The following is a 23,734-nucleotide window of genomic DNA, read 5'->3' as shown; positions in this document are numbered from 1 at the left end:
CCTGCCTATGCAGGGGGTCAGACTCGATGATCTCAAGCAAATCCCGGGACGTCTCAAGCAAATCCCGGGACGTCTCTCAAGCAAATCCCGGGACGTCATTCTCCCCCTGTACTCGGCCTTAGTGAGGCCGCAGCTGGAGTACTGTGTCCAGTTTTGGGCTCCACAATTCAAAAAGGATGTGGAGAAGCTTGAGAGAGTCCAGAGAAGAGCCACGCGCATGATCAGAGGTCAGGGAAGCAGACCCTACGATGACAGGCTGAGAGCCCTGGGGCTCTTTAGCCTGGAAAAGCGCAGGCTCAGGGGTGATCTGATGGCCACCTACAAGTTTATCAGGGGTGACCACCAGTATCTGGGGGAACGTTTGTTCACCAGAGCGCCCCAAGGGATGACGAGGTCGAATGGTCACAAACTACTTCAAGATTGTTTCAGGCTAGTCATAAGGAAGAATTTCTTTACTGTCCGAGCCCCCAAGGTCTGGAACAGCCTGCCACCGGAGGTGGTTCAAGCGCCTTCATTGAACACCTTCAAGATGAAACTGGATGCTTATCTTGCTGGGATCCTATGACTCCAGCTGACTTCCTGCCCTTTGGGCAGGGGGGCTGGACTCGATGATCTTCCGAGGTCCCTTCCAGCCCTGATGTCTATGAAATCTATGAAATAGGTTACTACTGTTTACAAAACATGCAAATAAAAGTTATAGTTTTTTATGATCTCCCTAAATAAATAAATACCTTGGTAGGTGATGAAATCAGTTGCCCAAATGTAATTCCACTCCCCCCTCAAAATGTAACAGCACTGCATAGATTACCTAGTTCAATTCTATGTAAATTTCCTATTTTAATGATATGTTAGAACAATAAGAAATCATGAATATACAAAACAAATTTTGCTACACAACCAAGGTTAGTAGCATTTATTAGTCACACTCCTCCTCAGTAGCTAGTTCATTTGCCAGAACTGGCTGCATTCTTGATCCTCACATAAATAGGAGTATTCTTTTTTTTGTTCTAATGAAAACTATTTCCTTTCACACTCCCAGATAACCTCTAGGGAACTGGACAAAATGGCTGCTGTGTATGCAGTCTTCTTCTGTTCTTCCCCAGTGTTAATCTTAGGTTTATCTTGGACCATCAATAAAATACAAGGATCCTATTTAGGAATCATCTTTAAAAGAATGAACCCTTTCAAAAATGTCACTTTGTTGTGAAGTTTTTTCCATATCTGATATAGTAACACTACATCTCACTGTCAACTTTGTTGAGTGAAGTTTTAACAAAAATATAACGTCTAGAAAAATTTGAAGGGTGTAAACACCAAGAAGGGAGAGGAAGGGTTTTGGTTTGTATAGGAATATAAAGCCGGCAGAGATGGAGCCAAAGAAGAGGAAGAAAATTTTAGGTTGAATAAAAAGCAAAAAACCCTGTTTAATAGTAAGAGTTTTTAAGCAGTGAAGCAAAGCTATAGAAACTGTGTTACTTCAGACACTCACAATTAGATTGAGGAAAGCACTATAAATATAGCTTAATAAGACTATTGTGCTACCAAAGGGAAAGAATAGATGAGGATTTGTTTGGTTTTTTTTAAAGCCAAATCTCTAATTTCTATGTCTGATTAAATGAATACATATTGATAATTTATCTCAAGGACTAATTAACAGAGAAAACTACATACTTTAAGATATGTCGTAATCACAGCAGGCACCATCTGGAATTACAGGCCGGCTTTTTAATAAGATTGAAATTCTGCTGTGAGCTGCAGCTATGGGGTGAAAAGTGCATTGCATGCTCCTAAACCCCCAGTCTCTGTGTGGTAGTGCCTAGTACTATTATGCACTAGACCAACAGGCCAGCACTTTACTAATTGCATGTATATTTAAGTGCATAAAAACAGCATGTTCTGGCCTCGGTTTGCAAGCATTCAATGCCAACGTAAATATCTCAACACAGAGATAAAACAGACTAATTAAATATACAGTCCTTTGGCATTTACTTCATCTGATTAGCTAACTCATTGGGGGCCAACCTTTCTGGCAGGCATGCCACACATTAGCCCTGCACCTCCCTGAATGCCACTCTAATCCCCTTCCTTTGCCTGATATACCATTTTACTTTCTGCTCCCTGCCCTATGTTCCCTACCCAGCCTGCTGCTCTGCTTTCTGCTCCCTACCCTGTTCTCTCGACACTGTCTGCTGCTCTGCCCTTTTGGCCATTGTGCTGCCTGCCTGTCCCCTCCCCAGTCTGCTGTGTGCCACACACAGGCTACGCATGCCACTTGTGGCATGCATACTACAGGCTGGCCACCCTTGAGCTGAATGATCACCTCCCACAAGTATTAAACATTTACAATCCTTTTTTTGTTCTTCCAGTGCGCAGAAGACTAATGGCAGATAATTATTATCCCAAAATCACAAATCTGGATTTCTGAAATGAGAAGTTGGTTTACAGAAAATAGGTAACGCTGTGAAAATCCTAAACCTGCATGGGTGTGTGAGGTTACACTTAACCCCTAGTGTTTGCAGGAGGTGTATTTTTCAGAAGGAAACTGAAGAAAAGAAGCCAATTACCCTCAGTGGCTGATCGGAGACTTGTTTTGCTGAATTACCAAGAAAGGCCAAGGAGTCCCGCAGAAGCCTCACTTCTGCTATCTAGTGGTGGATCACAGTTAAAGCTGTGTTGCCATTTATTGTTATGGGAAGGGGATTGTGACCAGAAGGAAATCAACCTGGGTCATGAGGTGGAAACTGTTTAAAGGGTTATAACCAAGTGAATGTAATTTTTGAGGTTGTCTGATGCAAGTGGGGCCACCCAGTGTGGTAGAATTACTCACCTAATGTTACAGTTGTCAATTTTATTCAGATTGCTGGTTCTATTATTAACTACTGATAATATATATTTTTTCTTCTTTTGCTTATTCATTTATTTTCTGTATATAGTTGTACATAATAAAGAAACCAACGTATTCATTGGGTTTGCAGTAAATTCCTGGGCGGTGAGGGTGAGGAACACACCTCTCCACAGGACACCTCAGTCAGATCTGCCTGAGGGGGGGTCCCAGGGCTTCTGGCACCCTGAGGATCTGAAATCCAGCACATCACCCAGCCTAGCATGCTAGCATGGGTTGCATTTAATTTGCAAAAACCTTTAACCAACAAGTTAAATAAAGAATAAAATTAGAGTGTTGTAAATACTGCTGACTTAAATAGATTTAATTACACTTAAATATGTTGCACAGGCGTATCTAGGCTGAATTCAAGTAAAAACAAGAACTCAGTTCACAGGACACTGTTAAAACACAAAGATGTAATAGCCCATGCTTATCCTGCTATACACGAATATTGCAATAAAAATAAAATCCCAAATAATCAGTGCTTCACAAAACAGCAATCCAGAAAGAATATTCTGGTAGGTAGAAGTGAATAAATGGGATCTTTCTTTTTTCAATCCTTACTACCTAGATTCCAGCATACCAAATTTAGTATCACCCCTGAAAAAGTCCTGTACTATGTGTCTTCACATCTGTTGCCACCCTTTTGTTGTCATTTTGCCCCCATTCATTTATGAGTTCCCATCACTTTCAGTTACCACACTGCAGTTTCAGATATAAGAGGTAAGTAACACAGTTCTCACAGGCCTTGCTGTCCAACAGCATAACTCTCTGTTGCCACAGGATTGTTCACTGCAGTATAACTTTCCGTTTTGTTCTAAATAGTTTTAAGTGTCTCCTAAATTATACTGTCACCTATTTCTTACAGGCAGTGTCACAGAGTTGGTTAAGCATGGGGATCAGATTCCCAAAATTCTCAGTCTTGCTTTGCTTCTGGATTTGATGCATAACCTTGGGCAAGCCATTTCTGTTCTCTCTCAATTTTCTGAACCCTAAATGGAATACCAACCTATCTCACAAGGCTACTGAGAGCTCTACTGGCAATAGTTACGATTTTGAAAGCATCTTCAAAAGCACTGTACTTTCTAGCATACAACATGCCTCCAAATAAAACATTCATCTCGATTTTTGGAAACCAGAATATTTGGGGGGGGCATTGCAGGAGACAGTTTGGATACGACAGTGGGCAGTAGGAACTGCCTGCTACATCAGGAAGTTTTCGGGGCCTGCTGCCTCACTCAGACTGTCTCCTGGGATGCCATACTTCCTGGACACTCCATGTTCTCAGGAAGACTTACTCTATGTCATACAAAGTTACACCTCAGACCAAGGATAGGCAACCCCTGGCATGCATCCCAATTACTGGCATGTGGAGACATTTTCCTTAGCACACCAGGAGGTATGCGATGACATTATTATTATTATTATTATTTTTAATGATTTTTAAGTTGCTGCTCCGGAAACCATAGGTCCCAGCACTGCGGCAGGCACCGGGGGCAGAGGCAAGGGAACAGAGGCAGGGATGTTGTCTGCATTCTGCTGATCCTCCCCTTATTTCTGGGCTGCACCCTCCGGCCTGGTCTGACCCCTGGAGGGGAGCCATGGGTGGGTGAGGCTGCAGCCTGGGCAGGTGCTGCAGAGGGCCGCTGTGTTGGAGGCTCCTGACTGGCTCAACCCCGAGTGCCACCTGCAGCAGCTGTTCCAGGGGATCCATGCGGTCAGGCTCTTACACCAGTGGTGGCTCTGCCCTGCTTGTCCTGTTGCCTTTAAGAAGTTGCCTTTGATGTTGCCTTTAAGAAGTTTTTCCTGATATTCAATCTAAATTGAAAGCGACTCAGATTTCTTCCTACATTTATAGTTCCCTAAACAAAGCAATGTTTTTTAGATTTTTTGTGCATTTTTTTTCCCATTCCTAGGCTTCTCCTGTGTTGAAGAGGAAGACTGTTAATGAGTTGTTTGATACCTGTGCTGCTGTTAAGATAGGCTGCATGTCTGGTTTTTCCACTACGTGGAGATAACAGAGAAAGGGGCAGAGTTAGAGCTACAAGTGGTACCAGGACAGAGCGCCAGGGTCTGAAGGAACCAAGAACCGTCCATGATCCCGATGAAGTTATAGGTCAACAGTTGCAGTGTTCTAGGGTTCTGGCAGGTAAAAAAGCCTCTGGTACAAACCAGGAACCATCTATATCCTCATCTCTCTACTTATTCCTCCTCTTCCACACTCCTACAGAATCTTCTGACCCTAATATTTCTTCCTATAGCATGGAAAGAGGTTGGTGAGGAGGGGGTGGGTCATCCATTTAAGAATGTCCCTCAACAACCGTGTCCTCAATACCTCCAACCTTACTCAAGAAGCATTTCCATTCCTTCAAGTCAATGCTGCTCTTATGAGTCTCTTCTCGCTTTTCAAACGGACACAGCTCCAGCTGGAAAGCCACAACTGAATCAAAGAATAGAGAGGCTGGTTAAGGAGGTAGGCCATAGATGCCAACCCTGAGTTAATTTAAGGAACAAGTCCCTCCAAGAGGACAGAGGAAAGGGTGTCTTGTCCCTGAAGGTGTCTTAAGAACCAGGGCAAGAACCTTGCCTGTGCCCGCTGAACTATAGCAGGTTCAATGGCTGCAGCTAATGGAAGAAGAACTAAGATAGGAATCTAACTCTGTTGAGCCCTTCATTAACCTCATCCTACCTTGCCTGCCCCTTCAACATGCACCAGCAGGCAGAGAGGCAGCAAGGCAAAGGAGAAGAGCTAAAAGATGTAGGCTTATTGGTCAGCTGCCATGTGGTTTGCTTCCTAAAAGGAAGGAAGGGGAGAGGGACCTGAGGATAGTATTGGAGCTGAGGGGTCATTACTGGCAGCCAGAGGATATTTCTAAAAAAAGGATGCCAGACTGGAAGTCTGAAGGCCAGGGGGCCGTCTTATCACCTCTGGCTGTGCCCACCCAAAATTTACATCTCCAGTCATAAAAATGCCCCTCTTTAGCTTCCAGTAATATCAATGGTCTCAGATCAGATCTCTGCACTTGGCCTTTTCAATGCTGGTCCCAGGAGAAAGGTGCTTGTTATTTAAGTAGGTTCACTGGAATGCAGCAAGTGAAAAAACTGGAATGACAAGGTCACAGTAACTATCAGCATACCACATGGTCAGATTTTAAATTCCTCTTTTTTTTTGCTGTGCTTTGCTTATTGCTTGGCACTGTGATAATCTCTAGATGACTCATTTTATGATACCAGTTTCCACTAATTATGTTCATATTATGCAATAAACAAGTACAGAGCCAGATTTAATAAATGGTAAAATAAACAGCAAAAAAAAAGTTCTGTAAAGTGTACTGACATGTTGCTCTTAGTAAATTTTGTCCTACTATTTACATTCCTTCAGTTTTCATTTAGGGAAGTACAAACTGTCCCAAATATACTGAATGTAGTAGCAGTAGTCTAATATGTGTTGCATTAATAAACTATACATTTCCACTTCTATGGCTGCAAAGCTGATGCTTGTAACTTTTCAATCAAGAATTCAAAAATGCTTAATTATATTTTACATAGGATACTCCTTGATATTTTGAAAGGTCTGGTTATTTTGGTCAAGTTCTGCAGATTTTCAATTACTCTTCAAAAACTGTCTTCAGGGGAAAGACACAAACGCTTGCCTAAGAAAGCTTGCTTTTTAGGCACAAGTACAGAAAGCTTCTTAATGAGGTTGCTCCATTCACTGAACAATATACTGCCGTAGCAGATTCTAATGTATTTCCACAAAAGAAGTTACTGTGCTTTTTTTTTTTTTTTTAAAGACATTTAGATAAAACATCCTCCTGATAAAGAGCACAACTATTCTCATCCCTTGGCTTACCCACAAATGTTTTTAATTTTTGCTGTTTAGATCAGGATCTTACTTTATTTTCAGCATTATTGTTATTTAGCACTTACACAGTATTTTGTCTTCAAAGTGCTGCACAATCAGTTCTAAAAGCATTTTTAACAAGTTTCCTACATCAGATATCCTGTCCTATACTATCTGAATACCATTTTCATAACTCCCTAAGGGCAATTTGTGTATTTAGCTAGGACAGAATGTGTTTCCAGGAAATGGAAATTATTGACCTCTATTTCTCTACTGTACTGAAAGGGTTCTTATATTAGCATATTATCCCCACGGCATGCATAATGAAACATAAAATTTTGCAATCAAACACAGATCTGTCAGTCTATAAATACCAGGATGTGATACTGGTCTAGTGTAACTGGAAAAAGGATGTAAGCCTGAATAAGGAATTCCACATTATTTATATTAATTGAAGTTATAGTTCTATGTAAGAAGCAAAAGTTTCAGAAAGTTATGTCATACTGAAAACAGGGTTTACAATGAAAACTTAAGCTCTGAGTCTCTCCACATGGACCACACTGCCATAAAGAGAACACACTTAAAGGTACGGCCTCTCCCAAATTCTCTCACATCACTACAGCTCCAGGAGTGCAAGCAATAGTGGGAGTGGCTTGTCCAGACTACCAGCACTTTCAAACTGCTCTGTCATCTACAGATGGGTTAGATGACGACAGTTAAATGTCTTTGGGTGCACCCCACTGGTAGCAGTCGCCATTAACAATTCTGTTAACACAGCTGTTAATTTAATTTTTTTTGGTCTATATCCCAGAAGAGCATATCACCATTTTGCTTTTGAATCAGTCAGTAGACTTCCTTTATTTCAAATAATCAAGTTCAAGTTTTTAGCCATCATCCCCAAAGGCAATCCTTATTTACTCTTATTGTTTCCTCCAAACCACGTCCTTTCTGTTCCTCTGGTGATGTCAGATTTAACTGGTACTTGTTTGTGAGTCCCATAAGTTTTTATTTCACTTGTCCTTATGCATGGAAAACTATCTCCTAACTGACCTTTCATGTTATTACCCTCTCTTACTTCAAAATGTTATCTCAAGGCTCACTTCTGCCATAACATCTATACAAAATTGGTCAATGTTTAAAATAGGTAAGTGCAGGTGCAAAATCTAGAAGCATATACCATAATTACAAAATACAAAAAGTTTAATATATTAAAAACATATATATTTGTTCTTCTTCCGCTCCCCTACTCTAACACTGCATAGTCTTCACAAATTATCATCATGTCTTGAGGGTGCTTAGGGGTACCCTGGGATTCTCTGGTGAGCAATGGGACCTCAAGGTGCTACTGTAATGTAAATAGCAAAAACAAAGAAGCTTAAAAAAAAGGAGGTTCTTACCTTCCCATGCTGCCCTGCTCTTTCATAGCATATTACTACATCTTCCCACATTTCCAGTTTTTCAAAGATCTGTAGAGCTGAACTTGTGCACCCTAGCTGAAAGAGTAAGCTTGCAAGCTGACGCTAGAAAAGTCAAGATAAAGATAAAAATGTTAGATCCAGATTCAATTTAATTTCCAGAAAAAATGAGAGAGAGATGTCTGGCCTGAACATGAAGAATGCACAAAAAGTAGAAGAAATTGTTCTTCTGAGACTTCAAGCTTTGAATAAAACTTGCAACTGTTCAGTACTTATCTATACAAAATATTAAATTTATTGATGTTTGCTTATCACTGATAAACCACCTTCTTACTGAAAATTGATTCATAATATTTTAAATAAATTTCTCCAGGTAAACCTGTCCATACTTGAAAACTTAACTATGGAGATGGTTATGTTAACTTGGAAACACAGGAAACTACCTATAGAAAGGGTAAAATAGTCCATTTTGAGTAGTCATAATGATCTGAAAAGTTAAGAGAAATTTAAAAGCAGAGGTATTTCAATGTAACACATTATTTATAAAAAACAATAAGCCATTCTACATTAAGCTATATGATTAAGTTACATTTTCAAGACTTTGAAAGGGATTTTGAAACCAAAATTTTTCAGCTTTAAAGCAATACAGAATTTACTTACCACAGGCAGGAAGTATACAATTTTGCTTGTGAAAATAAGTGGGACTGTACTAAATAATATGCCAATCCTCCACTGAGGTGCACATAAGCATACCTCCAAGGTCATGTGGAGCCTGAATGAATTCAGTACCACTCTGTAAAAGTGCCAAGGTTGACCTTTCAGCCCCTCTTTGTAAGATGGCTTGAAATGTAGCCATACATGAACAGATGTGGTAATACATAATAAGGGCTTGGCAATAATGATTATATTTACATGTGTGCCATTAACACTTTTTTACAAAGCAAGCATATGCTAAGTTAATAATAACAGTTTAGAAAAAATGTTTACATTTTCTTGTATATGGGATTAATTACTTTTAATTTATTTTTTCAACTTTGGTAATACTTAAAGGTAATGCCTCTTAGTTAAGATGCAACCACCTTCTATTCTAAATCCCTATTTTGGTATTTGTAACATTGGCTTGGATAATTGGCTTCGACAGAAAAATGCCACTCTGACAACTGGAAATGAAAAACACATTTGCTAGTGTTTACTGGAAATGTTTGTCAAAAGATTGCATGAAATAATTTAAAGAATACTGTGGGAAATTATGATTCGTTTAGATAGTATCCACAGCATCAACAAAGGAAAATTAAAAAGGAAACAACATTTAAAAAATAAAATGCATGCTTTAGGGAAAATGTTTGACCATAGTCTTGAATCTTAGTTTTGATACTTGTGTTTAAATACAATATCACTGAAATATAATATTATTGAGTAATAGTAGTTTGCAATCTTTCATACAGCAGGACTTTATACATAAAATAATAAAATGTAGCTGGAAAGATGTTCGTGCTATAAAAAAAGGTGCATAACAACAAAATTGAAATGTTGTTTGGATTTAGCAATCCTGTGGGGTACTTCACTTGCTGACTCTGGATACTCTTGCCATGATGCACTTCCTAAAATGCCTGGCCACTCCAAGAGAGATCTAAGCAGTGGTTCCTTTCATGAATAAGGAAAAAAGCAGGAATAGGCTTCTGAGGTAGTGGCAGCATTCCCTTTTCATATAAATATTTGTCAGTATGCAACACCCTGACTATTTTTGTCCTTTTTTAATTGAAGAATTCCTATTCCTTTTTTCATTAAAGAAAAAAAGAGAAAAGAGTGTAGAAAGCTTACTCAACAAGTAGTTATAACTGTGTATAACAGAAATAAACATAAAGAGCTGTATATGTTCTAATATTTGATTCCTTTTTAAGAATGCACATAGTCTTAATGAGCATTCTTGTAATGTCAGCCCTGTATTTTCAAAAAGTCTTCCAATTTACGCATGGTAATAAAGTAGACAGCAGATTTATGTGGCAGTTTTCAAGAGTATGCACTATTAAAAATAATAAGAATAGAGTATATAAAGCAAATATCATATGACTATTTGGTACCTGTATTGCCCAACGTGGAGGCACCTGACAACAGTAAAAAATCTTCATCCGCTCAGACACCAACGTATTCTTGTCTTCAAACTGGTCAGCAAGTGCCTGCATACACAAAGCACATTTACTAAGATTTATACAGTTAAAATAAAGTGCATAGGACCATGGATAGCCTTGATATAAAATACAAGATACGTGGTACATTAAGGATGTGATATGATTATAAAAATGGTCATTTTTATTAGGGGGATGGGAATCTTCTTCTAAACAAGCCAATTTAACAATCAAATGTTTATCATCTATTAGATTGTATGTAAAATCAAGCTTCCAAGATCATCCAAAATTTTCAATGCATAATTCAGGAAGATGCAGCAAACTCCTAAAACAATAAAATAATTTAAAGAGACCCCAAATAATAAACCCTATCATTCTGTAGATGTACAGGGTACAAAGCACAAGTGCCTTGTAACAATCTCTGCCTGAAGTTAAGATGATTTTGGCTGATATGTTTCAATGGTTTACTTAGTTTTTCTTGAGGGGAGGGGGAGGACGGGGGACAGAGAGATAACACTGACTTGTCCTAAATATTATTTAAAAAAAATAAAACACAGAACCAACAGTATTTCAAAACATGTTTTCATAACCAGAGCACTAATACAGAAAAAAAGTGATCTAACTGGGAAGACAATTCCATTCAGAACTTTCTTCATGGAAAATGTGAATTAATGGGAGAGATTAATGGTCTTCCTTTCTCCCAAAGGGAAAAGTCGCATTACCAGTCTCCATAATTTAGTTTTGCACACTATCCAAATAAATGCGTCAAAATTCAGTGCAGATAACGGAAAGATAAAAAGTGGGAATGAATTACAGCCAGAAAAAGTGCTCAGAAACTGTAAGAAAAACTCCAGATATCTAAAGTGTGAGTGGATGTACAGTATTTAGGTCTACACAGTGCAATAAAATGCCATGCAGAGATACCTAACTTATAGCACATTAGTCACAATGCTGTGCTAGTACAGTCTTATGGCTCCTGGTACCTGAGCTAGCTAGCTGGGTTTTTTTTTAATTTCTTGCACAGCACTTCATTGTGCCATGTGGGTATGCCCTTAAAGCCAATTACTCTTTCCATATGGAGTGCATGTGGTACTCAAGACACTGCAAGAAGATCCTCAGAAGGGGCCCGCTTGCTTCTATGCATACACAGTTTGGCATGGAGATTGAACTTAAAGAGATCCCTTGTCCTTCCTCCCTCAGTTCTGGTCCACAAATATGGAATATAGATATATTTCCACAAATAAGTGGGGAAGTAAATTGAGATCTTTTTGAAGTGAACCTATGTTTCTACACACCTTTGTTTAGCGAGACTTTAACAGCAAGACTGTCCAGTTTTTTACATGAGCTTTTTACAAGACAAATCTAGAGTTTGCTTTGCAGAATGTTCCACGATTTTAAGATTCGGGGAGCCTCCAAAAATCTCAATGCAAAAAAAATCCCGTGTAATGAATTTTTTAAGAAAATAATTTCGGATCAAAGCATTTTATTATGATTTTGGCTTCTTTAGAATCTAAAATCGAGCATAATATAAAAGACATTCTGAAATGAAAAGTCAACATGTTCCATTTCAATCTTATTGAAAAACTTGGCTTTAATTTTTTCCAAAATGAAATTAATATGGTCCTTTAGAAAGTTTGGATTTCAATAAAACATTTTTAGCAAAACATTCTCCAATAACATTTTCAGTCACTTTCACTTTCTTCATTTCTTATGTGAAAATAAGATGCCACAGTCTTTATTTATTTTAAAAAGGAAACAATTTATTAAAAAAAAGAAATACACTTTAAAAATGAAAACTGTAAAAAACGAAACAAAAATGGGGTGATTTTTCTCATAATTATTATCTGCCTGCAATTACAAATTATTCCAGGCCTCAGTTTTCTAACAGTATCACCTGATATTGACTATTAATATCTAGATAGAATGAAGCTTGAATACAAGGCAAAGACCTTTTTTGCCAGATAAAGGTTAGAAAGAGAGCAGCAGCAGTAATCTGGAACCCTTGTCCCCTCTCCATAAAGTAAACTATAGCATCACACTCCAATGCGATCCAAGCATCCTCCTGAAGAAAACAAATATAAGTCTTGACCTCAAAATGGCAGAGGTATAACTCTCACCTCCTTGACAATCACAGACCAAAACTAATAGCCAGATTGGAGCCAGGTTTGTGTGCTGAACCAGAAAACAACTCATGGATTGTAATCATCATAAAAGCTATATCTTGAGTTTAAGAGTAATTGTCCTGAGATGCTTAAGTCCCCCAGGACAACCTGCATTACAGCAATATCCAAAAAGGCACCTTAGGCACCTGAAATGGGTTTTGGTGGAATTTACCCACCCAATCAATTCAGAAAACTCTGCTTCCGCATTTGGTACCTAGATTAATTGCAGGCCACAAAATTCCACAGGTGCTAAACTTAGCTTCTGTCCAGGCCCTGGGCGGCCGCCCAGTTCACACATGCCTGTGTCCGGTCCTGGTTATGATCTAGATAGAAGGCAAAGTGGCACTGAATCTGAGCTTCCAGGCTATGAGGGGGCCTGATCTAGTAGGCATGCTCAGAACACAGCTAACACACAAACAGCACAAACTGCATCACTTAAAGTCACTTGCAATCAAAAATAGCACTGGAGGAATAGGAGGAGGTGGTCATGGTGCTCACCTTTATATAGCAGCTTCATGCTGAGGACACTAACTCAAGTGAGCCACCTCCATCAGCCTGAAGGGATGCAACCCCACACTTTCTATCTCCCACGAGAGTGATCGAATCAGCATGGAATCGAGGAGTGTGTGAGAGAGCTCCTGACACCCCTCTTGTCAAGCTGGGACACTGTGCAACCAAAGAAGGCACAAGGCAGGGGCCAAAAGGAAAGCAAACAAGAGGGAAGCCAACTCTGTAACCCAGCAGTTAGGGTATGTAGTAGGAGGGGAGAAACCTGGGTTTCAGTCTTTGCTCTTAGGATTACTCTATCCCCAGCATACTCCCCTTCTTCCCCCACCGCCCCCCATTTTATTGTTTAAATTTGTTTGTCTTGTTTGTGCTAAATCCAATGATTATCTAATGGAAAATACATGAGCAGTCCAGGGAGCTTCCTATGGCCCGGGACTGCGTTTATCTTTTTCACCGTCACATCACAATGGTGGATTTCAGCCAGCATATGACCAACTAGTAAACAAGATTGCTCTCCTCTGCCTGCTGTTTCCAAATGATAAACCCTAGTGTGTATAAAAAATATCCTAGCTTTTAGTCTATTTGTATAAAGACAATTTTTGTCACTTTTTACTATTAAATTTCAGTCCATTTCTATTACAACAGTCTTAAACATTGTCCAATTGTATTTGTGTGCCCCCTTGCATTTAAATTACATCAATTCAAAGTCAGTGCAAAATTATTTGCTGTGATCAGCTCTTCTACAATGCCCTTGTTACTTGGCAAAACCAAGCCTAAAATAGCATCACCTCTTCTTGATTCAGTGAGTATTTAGTAAAGAAAGTTGTCAGCTGTCACATCTAGGAAGATCTGGGCCCTACTACTATTAGAATAATTTGTTCTCCGGTCTGTATGTGGAAAGTAAAGGTGTCTCATAACAAGATAATTTCCAGCAGCATTTATTTCTCTAAGCATGTACAGAGATCTCCATGTCCAGATCTGACCCTGTTAGTCCCAAAAGAACCTCTTTTTACCATCCTCTCCAAAGACTCTGATTCAACCGGATCCTGAATTATCCATGCTATTCCTTCTTTTTTTCTTTATTGGTTATAATATCATCACATATAACATACACTTTCCCACGTTTTCCTTTATTTCTGTCTTTCCTGAAGAATGCATACTTTCAATAACTCAGGTGTAGGCACAATTCCTGTTCCCTCATGTTTCTCTTTGCTTTCTAATACCTGTTAGATAGCTGATGACTTGCGTATCTGCATCAGTCATTCTAGTTTCACCATTTAGCTTCCCCTGCTCTTTCCATGAATATACAAACAATTCAGTTGTTTTTCACTGACCAAATTTCATTTCCCACCTAAAATGAGTGCTTTCACTGTTTCATTCACTGGAGTACCGATCTCCTTAGTATTAGTTCTTCATTTTTTTCTCCTTCAATCCTCCTACTCTCAGATATTCCTCATATCCTCTGCTGTATCCTCGTTTGCCTGATTTTCTTCTTCCTGATATTTAAAACCAGAAGACTAGACAAGCCTCTCTCAATCTTCTCTCTCTGTTTCCCAGTTTAAAGGTCTTTCATCAGTCGCACAAGATCCCAGACAGCCAATACTCCAGTGAAAAGAACTCATTGAGAAGAATCTCATTGAGAAGAATCTCATTTCTGGGGTCAAAAGTTTGAAAGCACAAATCCTTGAGCCAACTATTGATCACCTTTATCTTGTCCCATCTAAAGCCTCCTTCTCTAGGGGAGAGAATTCCATCAAAAATCACCAAAGCTTCCACTTCTTTCAGCATCTTCCCTAGCACAGCAGTCATCCTCTATCCATTCCAATGGGAATTCAGTAGTGCCATGTGCCAGTACACAGAGATTAGTCAGGGGATTCTTCTCTGATGCAGTTGAGATCCTTGCTAATCTCAGATCTCCATCTCATTACCCCTGCTCCTTGGCAGGCAGCATGCCATTGTATTATTTGGATCTGCTTCTCATTTCTTAATAAGTAGGGATTTGGGTTTTCCATTTGCCATGGGAAATGCAGATTTTCTCCTTTAAAGGAGAAAAAAAATGCAGGAAACCGCGGATTTCCTCTTGCAGGCTAGAGGGAGGGGGATGCAGAGGTTGCAATGTGCATGTGCACACGAGCACATGGCCAGCAATACATCCAAGCAACAGTGGAAAGCAGGTCCCCCAGCTACCTGCATGGAAGTGTATGGAATGGGAAGAAGGCATAGGCAACATGTGGGGGGCAGACTGAGGTGGCCACGGTGAGGGAGAGAGTGGAGAAAAGTTAGCAGCTGGGGCTGGGGGCGCTGCCTAGCTGAGGTGGTGCCTGGGGCCGGGATGGGAATGTGCGGCTGTGGGGCCCAGCCAGGGAGTGGATGGAGCTATGGGCAGCTGCAGCATCTGTGGAGCAAACAGGATGCAGTCACTGGGTCCCACAGCCTGGCAGCTGGGGTTGTGGCAGGGCTGGGGATGTGAGGGGCTGTGGGTCAAGAGAGAGGGGCACCAGCAAGGCTGGGGGGGAAGTGGGGGTTGTGGATTGAGAGTGAGGGGCAAAAGACTTTTCCAGTTTATTTTTATTTTTTCTGGGAAAGGAGTGGGAGAATTTTATTTTTTCTCCATCATGTACATACTAAAGCTTTATCCCAGCTTCCAAATTAATGGATTATATATTACATTTTATTGTACATAAGAAGTTCAGAAAAAGACCTATATATTTCTACAGTTAATAAATTGTGGCAAATCTGTAGTAGCAAGAAGTTATGAACTTTGTTCATTTTCACAAGGGGCTCAAGAATAACTTCAAAATTAAACCAGTCAGTCTTATTTAAAAAGTTCCAGGCACTAAACGTTGCTGAGACAAATGAAACAACTTGAGTTTCTAAACCAGTGGCTCCCAATGTTGTTAGAGTTAAGGTACCGCTTCTTAGCCTCCAGGCATCCTTATTGAACTCAAGGCACTCTTTGGAAATACCAGCTCTTAGTTTTCACTCATTTTCTGAGCACAGAATAATAATACTGGAGCTCCGTTGCAAAGACCTCAGAAATTTCACAACAGGTCAAATGTTTTTGACACTGTGGATTCCAGTTTGAAATCTCAAGGTTTATCTCGTGAATTGAGTTTGCACACTTAACAGTGCTAATGTTGCATGGCACCCAGTGGCATCCTTGAAAGGATCTCAAGGCACCCCAGAGTGCCACAGCACCCTGGCTGAGCATCGCTGTTGTAGATAGTCACCAACTTATGCCTTCAAAAAAATCAAAAAACCCACAAAACCTTTTCTCCATTCCCATTTCACATGAAATGTTTTATGTGATTTTTTTTGTGGGGGGGGAGGGGGTGGTGGTATTAGGGCAAAGAAAGTTAGGGGCAAATACTAAAAAGTTGACTTTATAATGGAAACTCCCATAGTCCTTCACACTATCCTCATCTGTAATACAAGCATGCCCAGATATCCCAGTCAGGACTAGGCTCCATTATGGCAGGTACTGTACAAACATATGAAAATACCATGACAGCTCCAAAGAGGTTACTATCAAAACACAAGATTCAATACCAGGAAAAGCAATGGGAAACCTTTGTAAAAGTCACATCAGCTATGTGTATAACTCCATGGTTCTGTATTGCTTACATCACAAAATATGTACAAATAAACAAACTAAATATTATCAGAACCTCTTCCCTGCTCCCAGCCACCTTCCACAGCATCTTGTTATATCAAAATTAAGTTGTCATAACTTGACACTTATAACCTTCCACAGACTTCTTGTGGAACTTGTAATATTTAAAAACACTTTCATGGAAGCTCAAGAAATCAAAAAGTTCACTTTAATATATCAGTTCCAATGCGCTTGTACTTTGAAAAATAATTATTACAATTAATTTCCAATTTCTGGACAAAAATGTTTTGGGGAGGCATGTTAAAATATGTTTCTAAACTAAATCTATCCAGTTCTTTCCTTTTTTGTGTCCTTGTGATAAAGTATTTAGCAGAGTTTGCAGATTTCATTGGAATCTGACACTGCACCATGAGCACTTCAGCTACAGCCTCGAACTTGCAATCTCTGGGCTGTCAACTGTGTACACCTTAGTGCACATGCCACTCCAACCCCCTATCAAATTCTCAAGCATTCTAACTCAAAAACAGCTTTCATTATTATTTCTGTAGTCTCCCTCCCTGTCACTACTGTGGCATAAATAGTCTAGAAGAATGACTGGAGCAAGGCCACCGACAGGGATCTGGGCCACACATGAAGACCAAATAGCTAACAGAAAATCAAGAACCAAAGATTTGACAACAGAGTCAGGGAACTGAAGAAAAGACAGAGCAGAAACCCTAGAGCAAGGAACCAAGTCACGAGCTAAATACAAGGTTGAGTCTTAGTAGGATTAACTCTTAAGCCCTGAGAGATGTTGCTACCTTTCTGCTCAAAACTTTTATGCATGGCTCTTAGGAAGTGGTGTGGTCACAAGTGCAGTTTCCTCTGGAACACAGCTGAGCCTACTTATCTGATCCTGAAAATGGTTATGGTCATCACACTCCCCAAATATTTCTCTCAACAGTAAAGTCTGAAAACTTTAATAAAAATAGCACATTTTTCCTAAGTTAATATGGAGTGTGCGCATTGAAATTAGTGTTATAGTAATGGTCTCAATTTGGTTCCATAATAAAACTACAGTGAATGAATATTACTGAAACATTACCTCAGGAAAGCATATTTCAAGATACTCATTGCATAGAACATGGCGCAGTATGCAGTGTTTATAAAATACCACATATTTTCTTTGCTATACAGTAAATCAGGTGGTCTAGGATTTTATAGTGCTTGATTTGGTATTTTAGTGGATTGTGAATTAAACAACTTTCAATTTTGAACTTTTAAACAAATGATTTTTGTAAAAGGTAACAAGTTATATTTACTGTCCAGATTATGTACATACACACTTATCAACCCTTTGTCAGCCCAAGAAGACCTAGAATCAAGACTGAAGACTGTCAGGAAGATATAAACAGACTTCTAAGGAACCATGATGGTCAAAATACTTAGTTAACTGGTTTTGCTCCTCTAAAACACAACAGAAATACATTTGAATAAGGATGCATATTACAGCACAACAATATTTTGTAAAAAGAAAGATATTTTTCTGGCTGATGCCATAAGGCTCAAATACAGTAGTAACAAAAATGTCTAAGTTAGATTACTTTATGAATCAAATGATGCTGATTAACCTCATGAGACAAGATATATGGTTATTCATTGGATTGACAGATACAAAAGTAGTAACTTTTATTAAACATGTAAGCACTACTTAAATTTTTTTTTTAATAAATAAGAGTTTAGTTGTTTGCTTATTAAATGACAGAAAGGCAAGCCTTAGCTATCCCTTTCTTCAGGGCATCCATGGAATATTTAACCCTATTAAGCAATGAAATTCTACAGGAAGTGAATAACTAAATTATCTAATACACAACAAATCTGTTAAGCAATGATTTATTTCAACATCAAAATGGGAAGAAAGCATATTTATCTAATTATCAAAGGGGAATGTATGACATCACACTTCAGGGAAATTTATTACAGAGACGACTAATGCAAAATATGAATGAGTCATGGAAAGTCAAATGACTGTTTTTTATGCTGTGTAGAGATGCCAAGATGAGGAGCAATACATGTAGGATGTTTTGGACCTCCAGGTTAGCAGAGGCATGAGTATCTCCTCTTTGAAAGAAGCCTAAAAAGTTTCCATGCCAAAAAAAGTCAATATACTACCCACTCATTCTTTTCTTCAAGAATAACACTCAGGCCTCCTCCATCTGTTTCATAGCTTTGAGGACTTTCCCCCTTTTTTTGCTCACTTTGCAAACCCCACCTCCTAGATCAGGGGTGGGCAATTATTTTGGCTGGAGGGGCACTTTAGGAATTTCGGTGAGCTGTTGCAGGCAGGGGGCAGTGGTGGTGTGCACTGATTCAGCCCGGTGTGGCTGGCGGGGAGGGGCATGCTGACCAGCTGCAGAGGAAGGGGATTGGCACAGCATGGGGGGGGGCAATTGATTCCATCTGGCCTGGGTGCACCCACCAGTGAACCTGCCACCAGGAGCACTGGATAGAGCAAGTGGGCAGGCAGAATCTCCATGAAGACCACCTAGGACCCCCATGGGCAAGGTGCACTCAGCCGGGTGGACGGGGTGGGGCTGCTGGCAAGCAGGGACTGGCGTTTGGGAGCGGGATGGCTGGATAGGGTCGGGATCACAGGGCAGTGACAGCACAGGGCCAGGGCCTAGGCCCAGGACACAGCTGCAATCCACTCCCCACACATCCCTGTGATGGGCATATTTCACAGGCAGGGGCACGTGGGGAGTGGATCATGGCTCTGCACTGGCCCTGGACTGTCACCACCCCACAATCTGAACCCAGGCCTTGCCCATCTGTGACACCTCCCATCTGCCCAGCCAAGCATGCCCTTTCTGCAGGGGTCCTGGGCCAGTCCCAATGGAGTCCCCGCATGCCTGCTCAATCCAGCACCTCCAACAGTGGGTGCTGGGGCACGTGGGCTGGGGAGCCCAGGCACTGGGGCCGAGTCCAGCGGCGGCATCTGGATGCACTGTCGTGGGGTGTGCCAGGAAGTGGAGTGTGGCTGCTATGCCACCCCCACTCCACCATACACCAAGGGGCAGCAGTACCGGATACACATGCCATGGCCTGGGCTTCTCCTCATGCCTTGGCCAGATGGGGATGGGAGACCCACCATGGGCTGGATAGAATTCCTTGGGGGCTTGAATCTGACCCACAGGTCATATTTTGCCCACCCTTGTCCTAGATCCTCTTGGACAAGTTGAGGATTGGATTGGCCTTACTTCTAAAGACCTCAGACTGTATTTTTAAGCACTTGGACTGGTTTCTGTCACTTTTCACTTTAAGATGTGATGATATGGCTACTAGCATAGGCTTTTCCAGGCCAGGCTTAGGTTCTGCTCTTGGGTTTAGCTAGTTTATTTACCTCTACAATGACTAGTGTTAATTATGCCCAGAATCTGTCATATTTCTGCTGCTCTGATTATATGTAGGGATTGAAAAACTTTTTCAAGTTCAGTGCCTCTGAAATTTTTCCTATTACCTCTTTTAACTGAAGTCCTGAGCGAAAAAACACTGCAACGAAGACTATATCTATATTTTTGGATAAAGAGAAGAAACTAGCTGGTAATCTATAGAACTAATCTCTTATGCCAGATACCATGTATTACTTTGTACTGTATTTTTTTCCATGTCAGGCATTACAATAAAAAGATATGATGAATAAATTATGTCAAACACTTGTGCTAGAGGGCTTTCTAAAGCATAACAGCTGCATTCTTTGAGAGACTGAGCTCATCCTCAGCAAAGGGGAACACAAATGAATAGCCAGATCAATCCCTTTATTTTAATAACTTTTAAAAATGGTACATCTGTTTATACGTGAAAGAAACTTGAATAAAAACACATATGTCTCCTTATGATCTTTTTCATCTGCAACTCTATTCAGACTGGTACACGCTATCCAGAAGGAAATTCTAATGAAAACATCTTGCACTTCTTTCTATTTCTACATCAGTTAAGCCTAACAAATATATACCTTATGTATCTGCAGTTTATTAACTGCAAATTAGTTAGTGTTATGTTTATAAAAGGTACATTAAAACAAATGATTTGTCAGCAATTAGATAAAATTAACCTCATATCAAATGTATTGCATAAAATCCTTAATGTGCTTGCACTAATAAATGCCTGTTTGGAAAAAACAAAATGCTTTTCACATTTAAAAAGGAATTTACTTACTGTATCTAAAAAGACACCATTCAAGAAATATTTAAAATGGAGGTGAAGGGGGTAGTGAAATAGAGACCTTCTTATTGCCTGATCCTAGGTAAAAATTTAGAAAAATGATTTTTTTTTTCCCAGGTATTTCAGTTACATTTCTGAATTGCCACATACACTGAAGCTGAAAGTTTCATGTTACTAATAATATCACCTCTCTTTTGAAGGGCCCTCAAAGAAGAAAAAACAGTTATATCTCCTTCATTTAACTAGCCAAGCAGACTGCAGGTCTCTAAGCCACAGACTTGAAGTTAACTAAGCTTTGATAACAGCAGTTCTTTCTTGTGGTTACAGGTGGCAGAAGACCATCCAAAAACATGTGACAATAAAAATATTCTTTTTGTATCTGCTTCTTTTCACTCTCATTCAAGTAGAAAATGCAAGGCAGCTTTTGTTGCTTTGATTTGGAGGGAGAAGAGGAAAAACGCACACAGTCATCTACTGGAGCCATCAGAGGATTCCTACCTCACACTCTTCCAAACTCTCTCTCCATACGCATGCACGCACACACACACACTTCCAAACTCTCTCCATTTCTGTTAATGACAAATCAATCAGTGAAACAAGTGACAGCTAAAACCAGCACTATAGCAAGAGCAGTAGCACACAGAGTGGCTCTCTGCACATATACCAAGCACCAAAATGCCTGGCTACAGCTCTGGAATAAATATCTCAAGAAATATTCACATATATAGATGTCAGCTTCATCACAAAGTGAAAGTGGTGAGGATCCATTAAATATTTAATGCCTGATTATCAAAAGGTGCACCAATAGAAGATAAAGGCAGCTTGCACCTCAGAAAGTTGGGCCCTGTTTTATCTAAAACCAGGGCTGTCAAACATATGGCCTGTGGGCTGGATCCAGCCCATGAAGCCCCAAAATCTAGCCCCTAGTGGTGCCCCATTGATTTACAAGCTACTTCAGACGAGCCCTGCATGCAGAGCCCAGGATGAGTGCTGCTCTCAGTCTTTCCTGGGGCTGGCCCTGGGCTCCACCACCTGTAGCACCCACTTAGCCCATTGTCCCTGAACTGGCCTAGGCAGATGGGCCTGATCTGGACCAAGAACCAATCCTGCACTGCTCAGATGGCATACAGAACCAAATGAATTTGACACAACTGATCCAAAACTAGCACAAAATCACAGAAAAACAGGGCTGAAAGGGACCTCAAAAGGTCATCTGACACTTTTTCTCCCCTGTGTTAAATAATTCCATTAAAATTTCTTTGAAAAGCATGAGGGTCTCCAACATTTACAGCAGACCTGAAACTGGCAGGGAGATAATCAAGCTTGAACCACATGGACAGAAGTGTCTGTAACCTGGATGAAAAATTAAGACCCCTAAATTTCACCAAGTGATGGTTCATGTTCAGCATAACAATCCATTGCTATCAAGCTGTTCCCGTTACCAGAAATCCATATGGAGAATTAAAAGTTTCAGACCTGAGAACAAATGGTATGTCATCATGATGTCACAAGATGACATTTCTGATACCCCCTTCCACCTCTCCAGTTTGTTTTTTTAAAAACCTAGGAAGTTGTCCTCCAACCCCTCCCCCCCAACGAAAAGAATATTCAGATTAAAATATCAAGCATTCAACATTTAAGAAATGCCAGAATCAAAGGCAACTGTAATTAAGTCCCATTGTTCATATACATGTGTACAGTTGTACAGTCTGATTACACAATTATGTAAATTTTCTTCCACAGAGGCCCTGCCTCATTCAGTGCACTGCGTGAATCTGTTCTGCAGTTGAATCACGACTGTGTAGTGAAAAAGTCTGCTGTCTAGCACTCTGGCCTCATTTGTTTCAGAAACTGAAACCGTGTACCTCTTAGAAATATCTGGTGTGGTTGGGCCTAGGCTCAACTCAGGCCAAGGGTGGCACAGAGCCAGATCCCAGATTATTTCAGGCAACAATATTTGCAAAAACAAAGCTGGGAGTGCAGTTGGTAGGTGTACAGTGAATCAAGCCAGGGACTGCATAAAAAGAAAGGAAGGTCTTACGACTAAGGAAGTTGAATACTGCTATGGAGAACTGGATTCCATTCTTGACTGTGCCACACACGTCATACAGAATACTAAAAGTTACTTAAATCAAACATTTCACAAGTGGTTACTAATTGTGTGTTCCTTGTTTTCTGGGCTGGTTTTAGACCCCAAGTCTGGTTTGCAGAAGTCCTGGGTACTGAGATGCAACTGAAGTCAACAGGAGCTGTATTTTGCACATGCCAAAGTATAATGGATATACTAAATAGGGCTGTGTGATGCTTTGGTAGCTGATTCAATTCAGAGGAGATTCAACCCGATTTGGGGACTGAATCTCCAAATCTGAATCGAATCGGGAGACCAATTAAAAGCTCTGAATTGATTTGGAAAAGATTTGGAAAAGATTTGGCAATTTGGCCATAGAATAAACAGGCAGCTGACATAGCTGCCTGCAGCTGGTTAATCTGTTGGGGTTGGGGGGAGGGAAGGGACGTGGAGAAGGGAGGGATTGGTGTTGGGACAAGTTGCCCAGCTGGGCGGGAGGCACAGGACTCAGGAAGGGAGGTGGGGGATGTGGGCCCACTTGGAGCAGGGGCTCTGCCCTGCTGCCGCTTGCCAAGCCAGGATGGAGGAGGAGGGATGTAGATGCAGCTCATTCTGGGTAGAATGGAGCAAGCAGCAGCAGGGCATAGGCCCTGCTCTCAGCGCTGCCGCACCTGCATCCTGTGCCCCCTGCCCCAGCTGGACAAGTGGCGGTAGAGCAGAGCCCCCACTCCCAGCACTAATGCACCCTCATCCCATGCCCCCCCACTTCAGCTGGCAAGTGGCAGCAGTGCCGACCCCCCCATGCTGGCTGGCAAGCGGCGGCAGTGCCTGTTGCCCCACACTGACTGGCAAGCAGCGGCAGGGCAGAGTCCCTGCTCCCAGCACTGATGTGCGTGTGGCAGCGCTGGAAGCAGG

General features: G+C 40.7%; 1 protein-coding gene across 2 annotated transcripts in view; it reads right to left on the bottom strand.

The window, feature by feature from the left end:
* TTC27 (tetratricopeptide repeat domain 27) overlaps window positions 1–23,734 on the bottom strand; it is a 240,464-nt gene that overhangs the window by 63,032 nt on the left and 153,698 nt on the right. For both annotated transcript variants that reach the window (XM_025197636.1, XM_025197635.1), the window contains exons 11-12: window positions 10,225–10,320; window positions 8,126–8,248 (exon numbers count right to left, since the gene is read on the bottom strand). In XM_025197636.1, coding sequence (XP_025053421.1) covers window positions 8,126–8,248; window positions 10,225–10,320 — 219 coding nt within the window. The remainder of the gene's footprint in view (window positions 1–8,125; window positions 8,249–10,224; window positions 10,321–23,734) is intronic.

This window comes from Alligator sinensis, unplaced genomic scaffold (assembly GCF_000455745.1).
Source record: "Alligator sinensis unplaced genomic scaffold, ASM45574v1 scaffold489_1, whole genome shotgun sequence".
Lineage (NCBI taxonomy): Eukaryota > Metazoa > Chordata > Crocodylia > Alligatoridae > Alligator > Alligator sinensis.
This window is presented reverse-complemented; position numbering and strand designations above follow the sequence as displayed.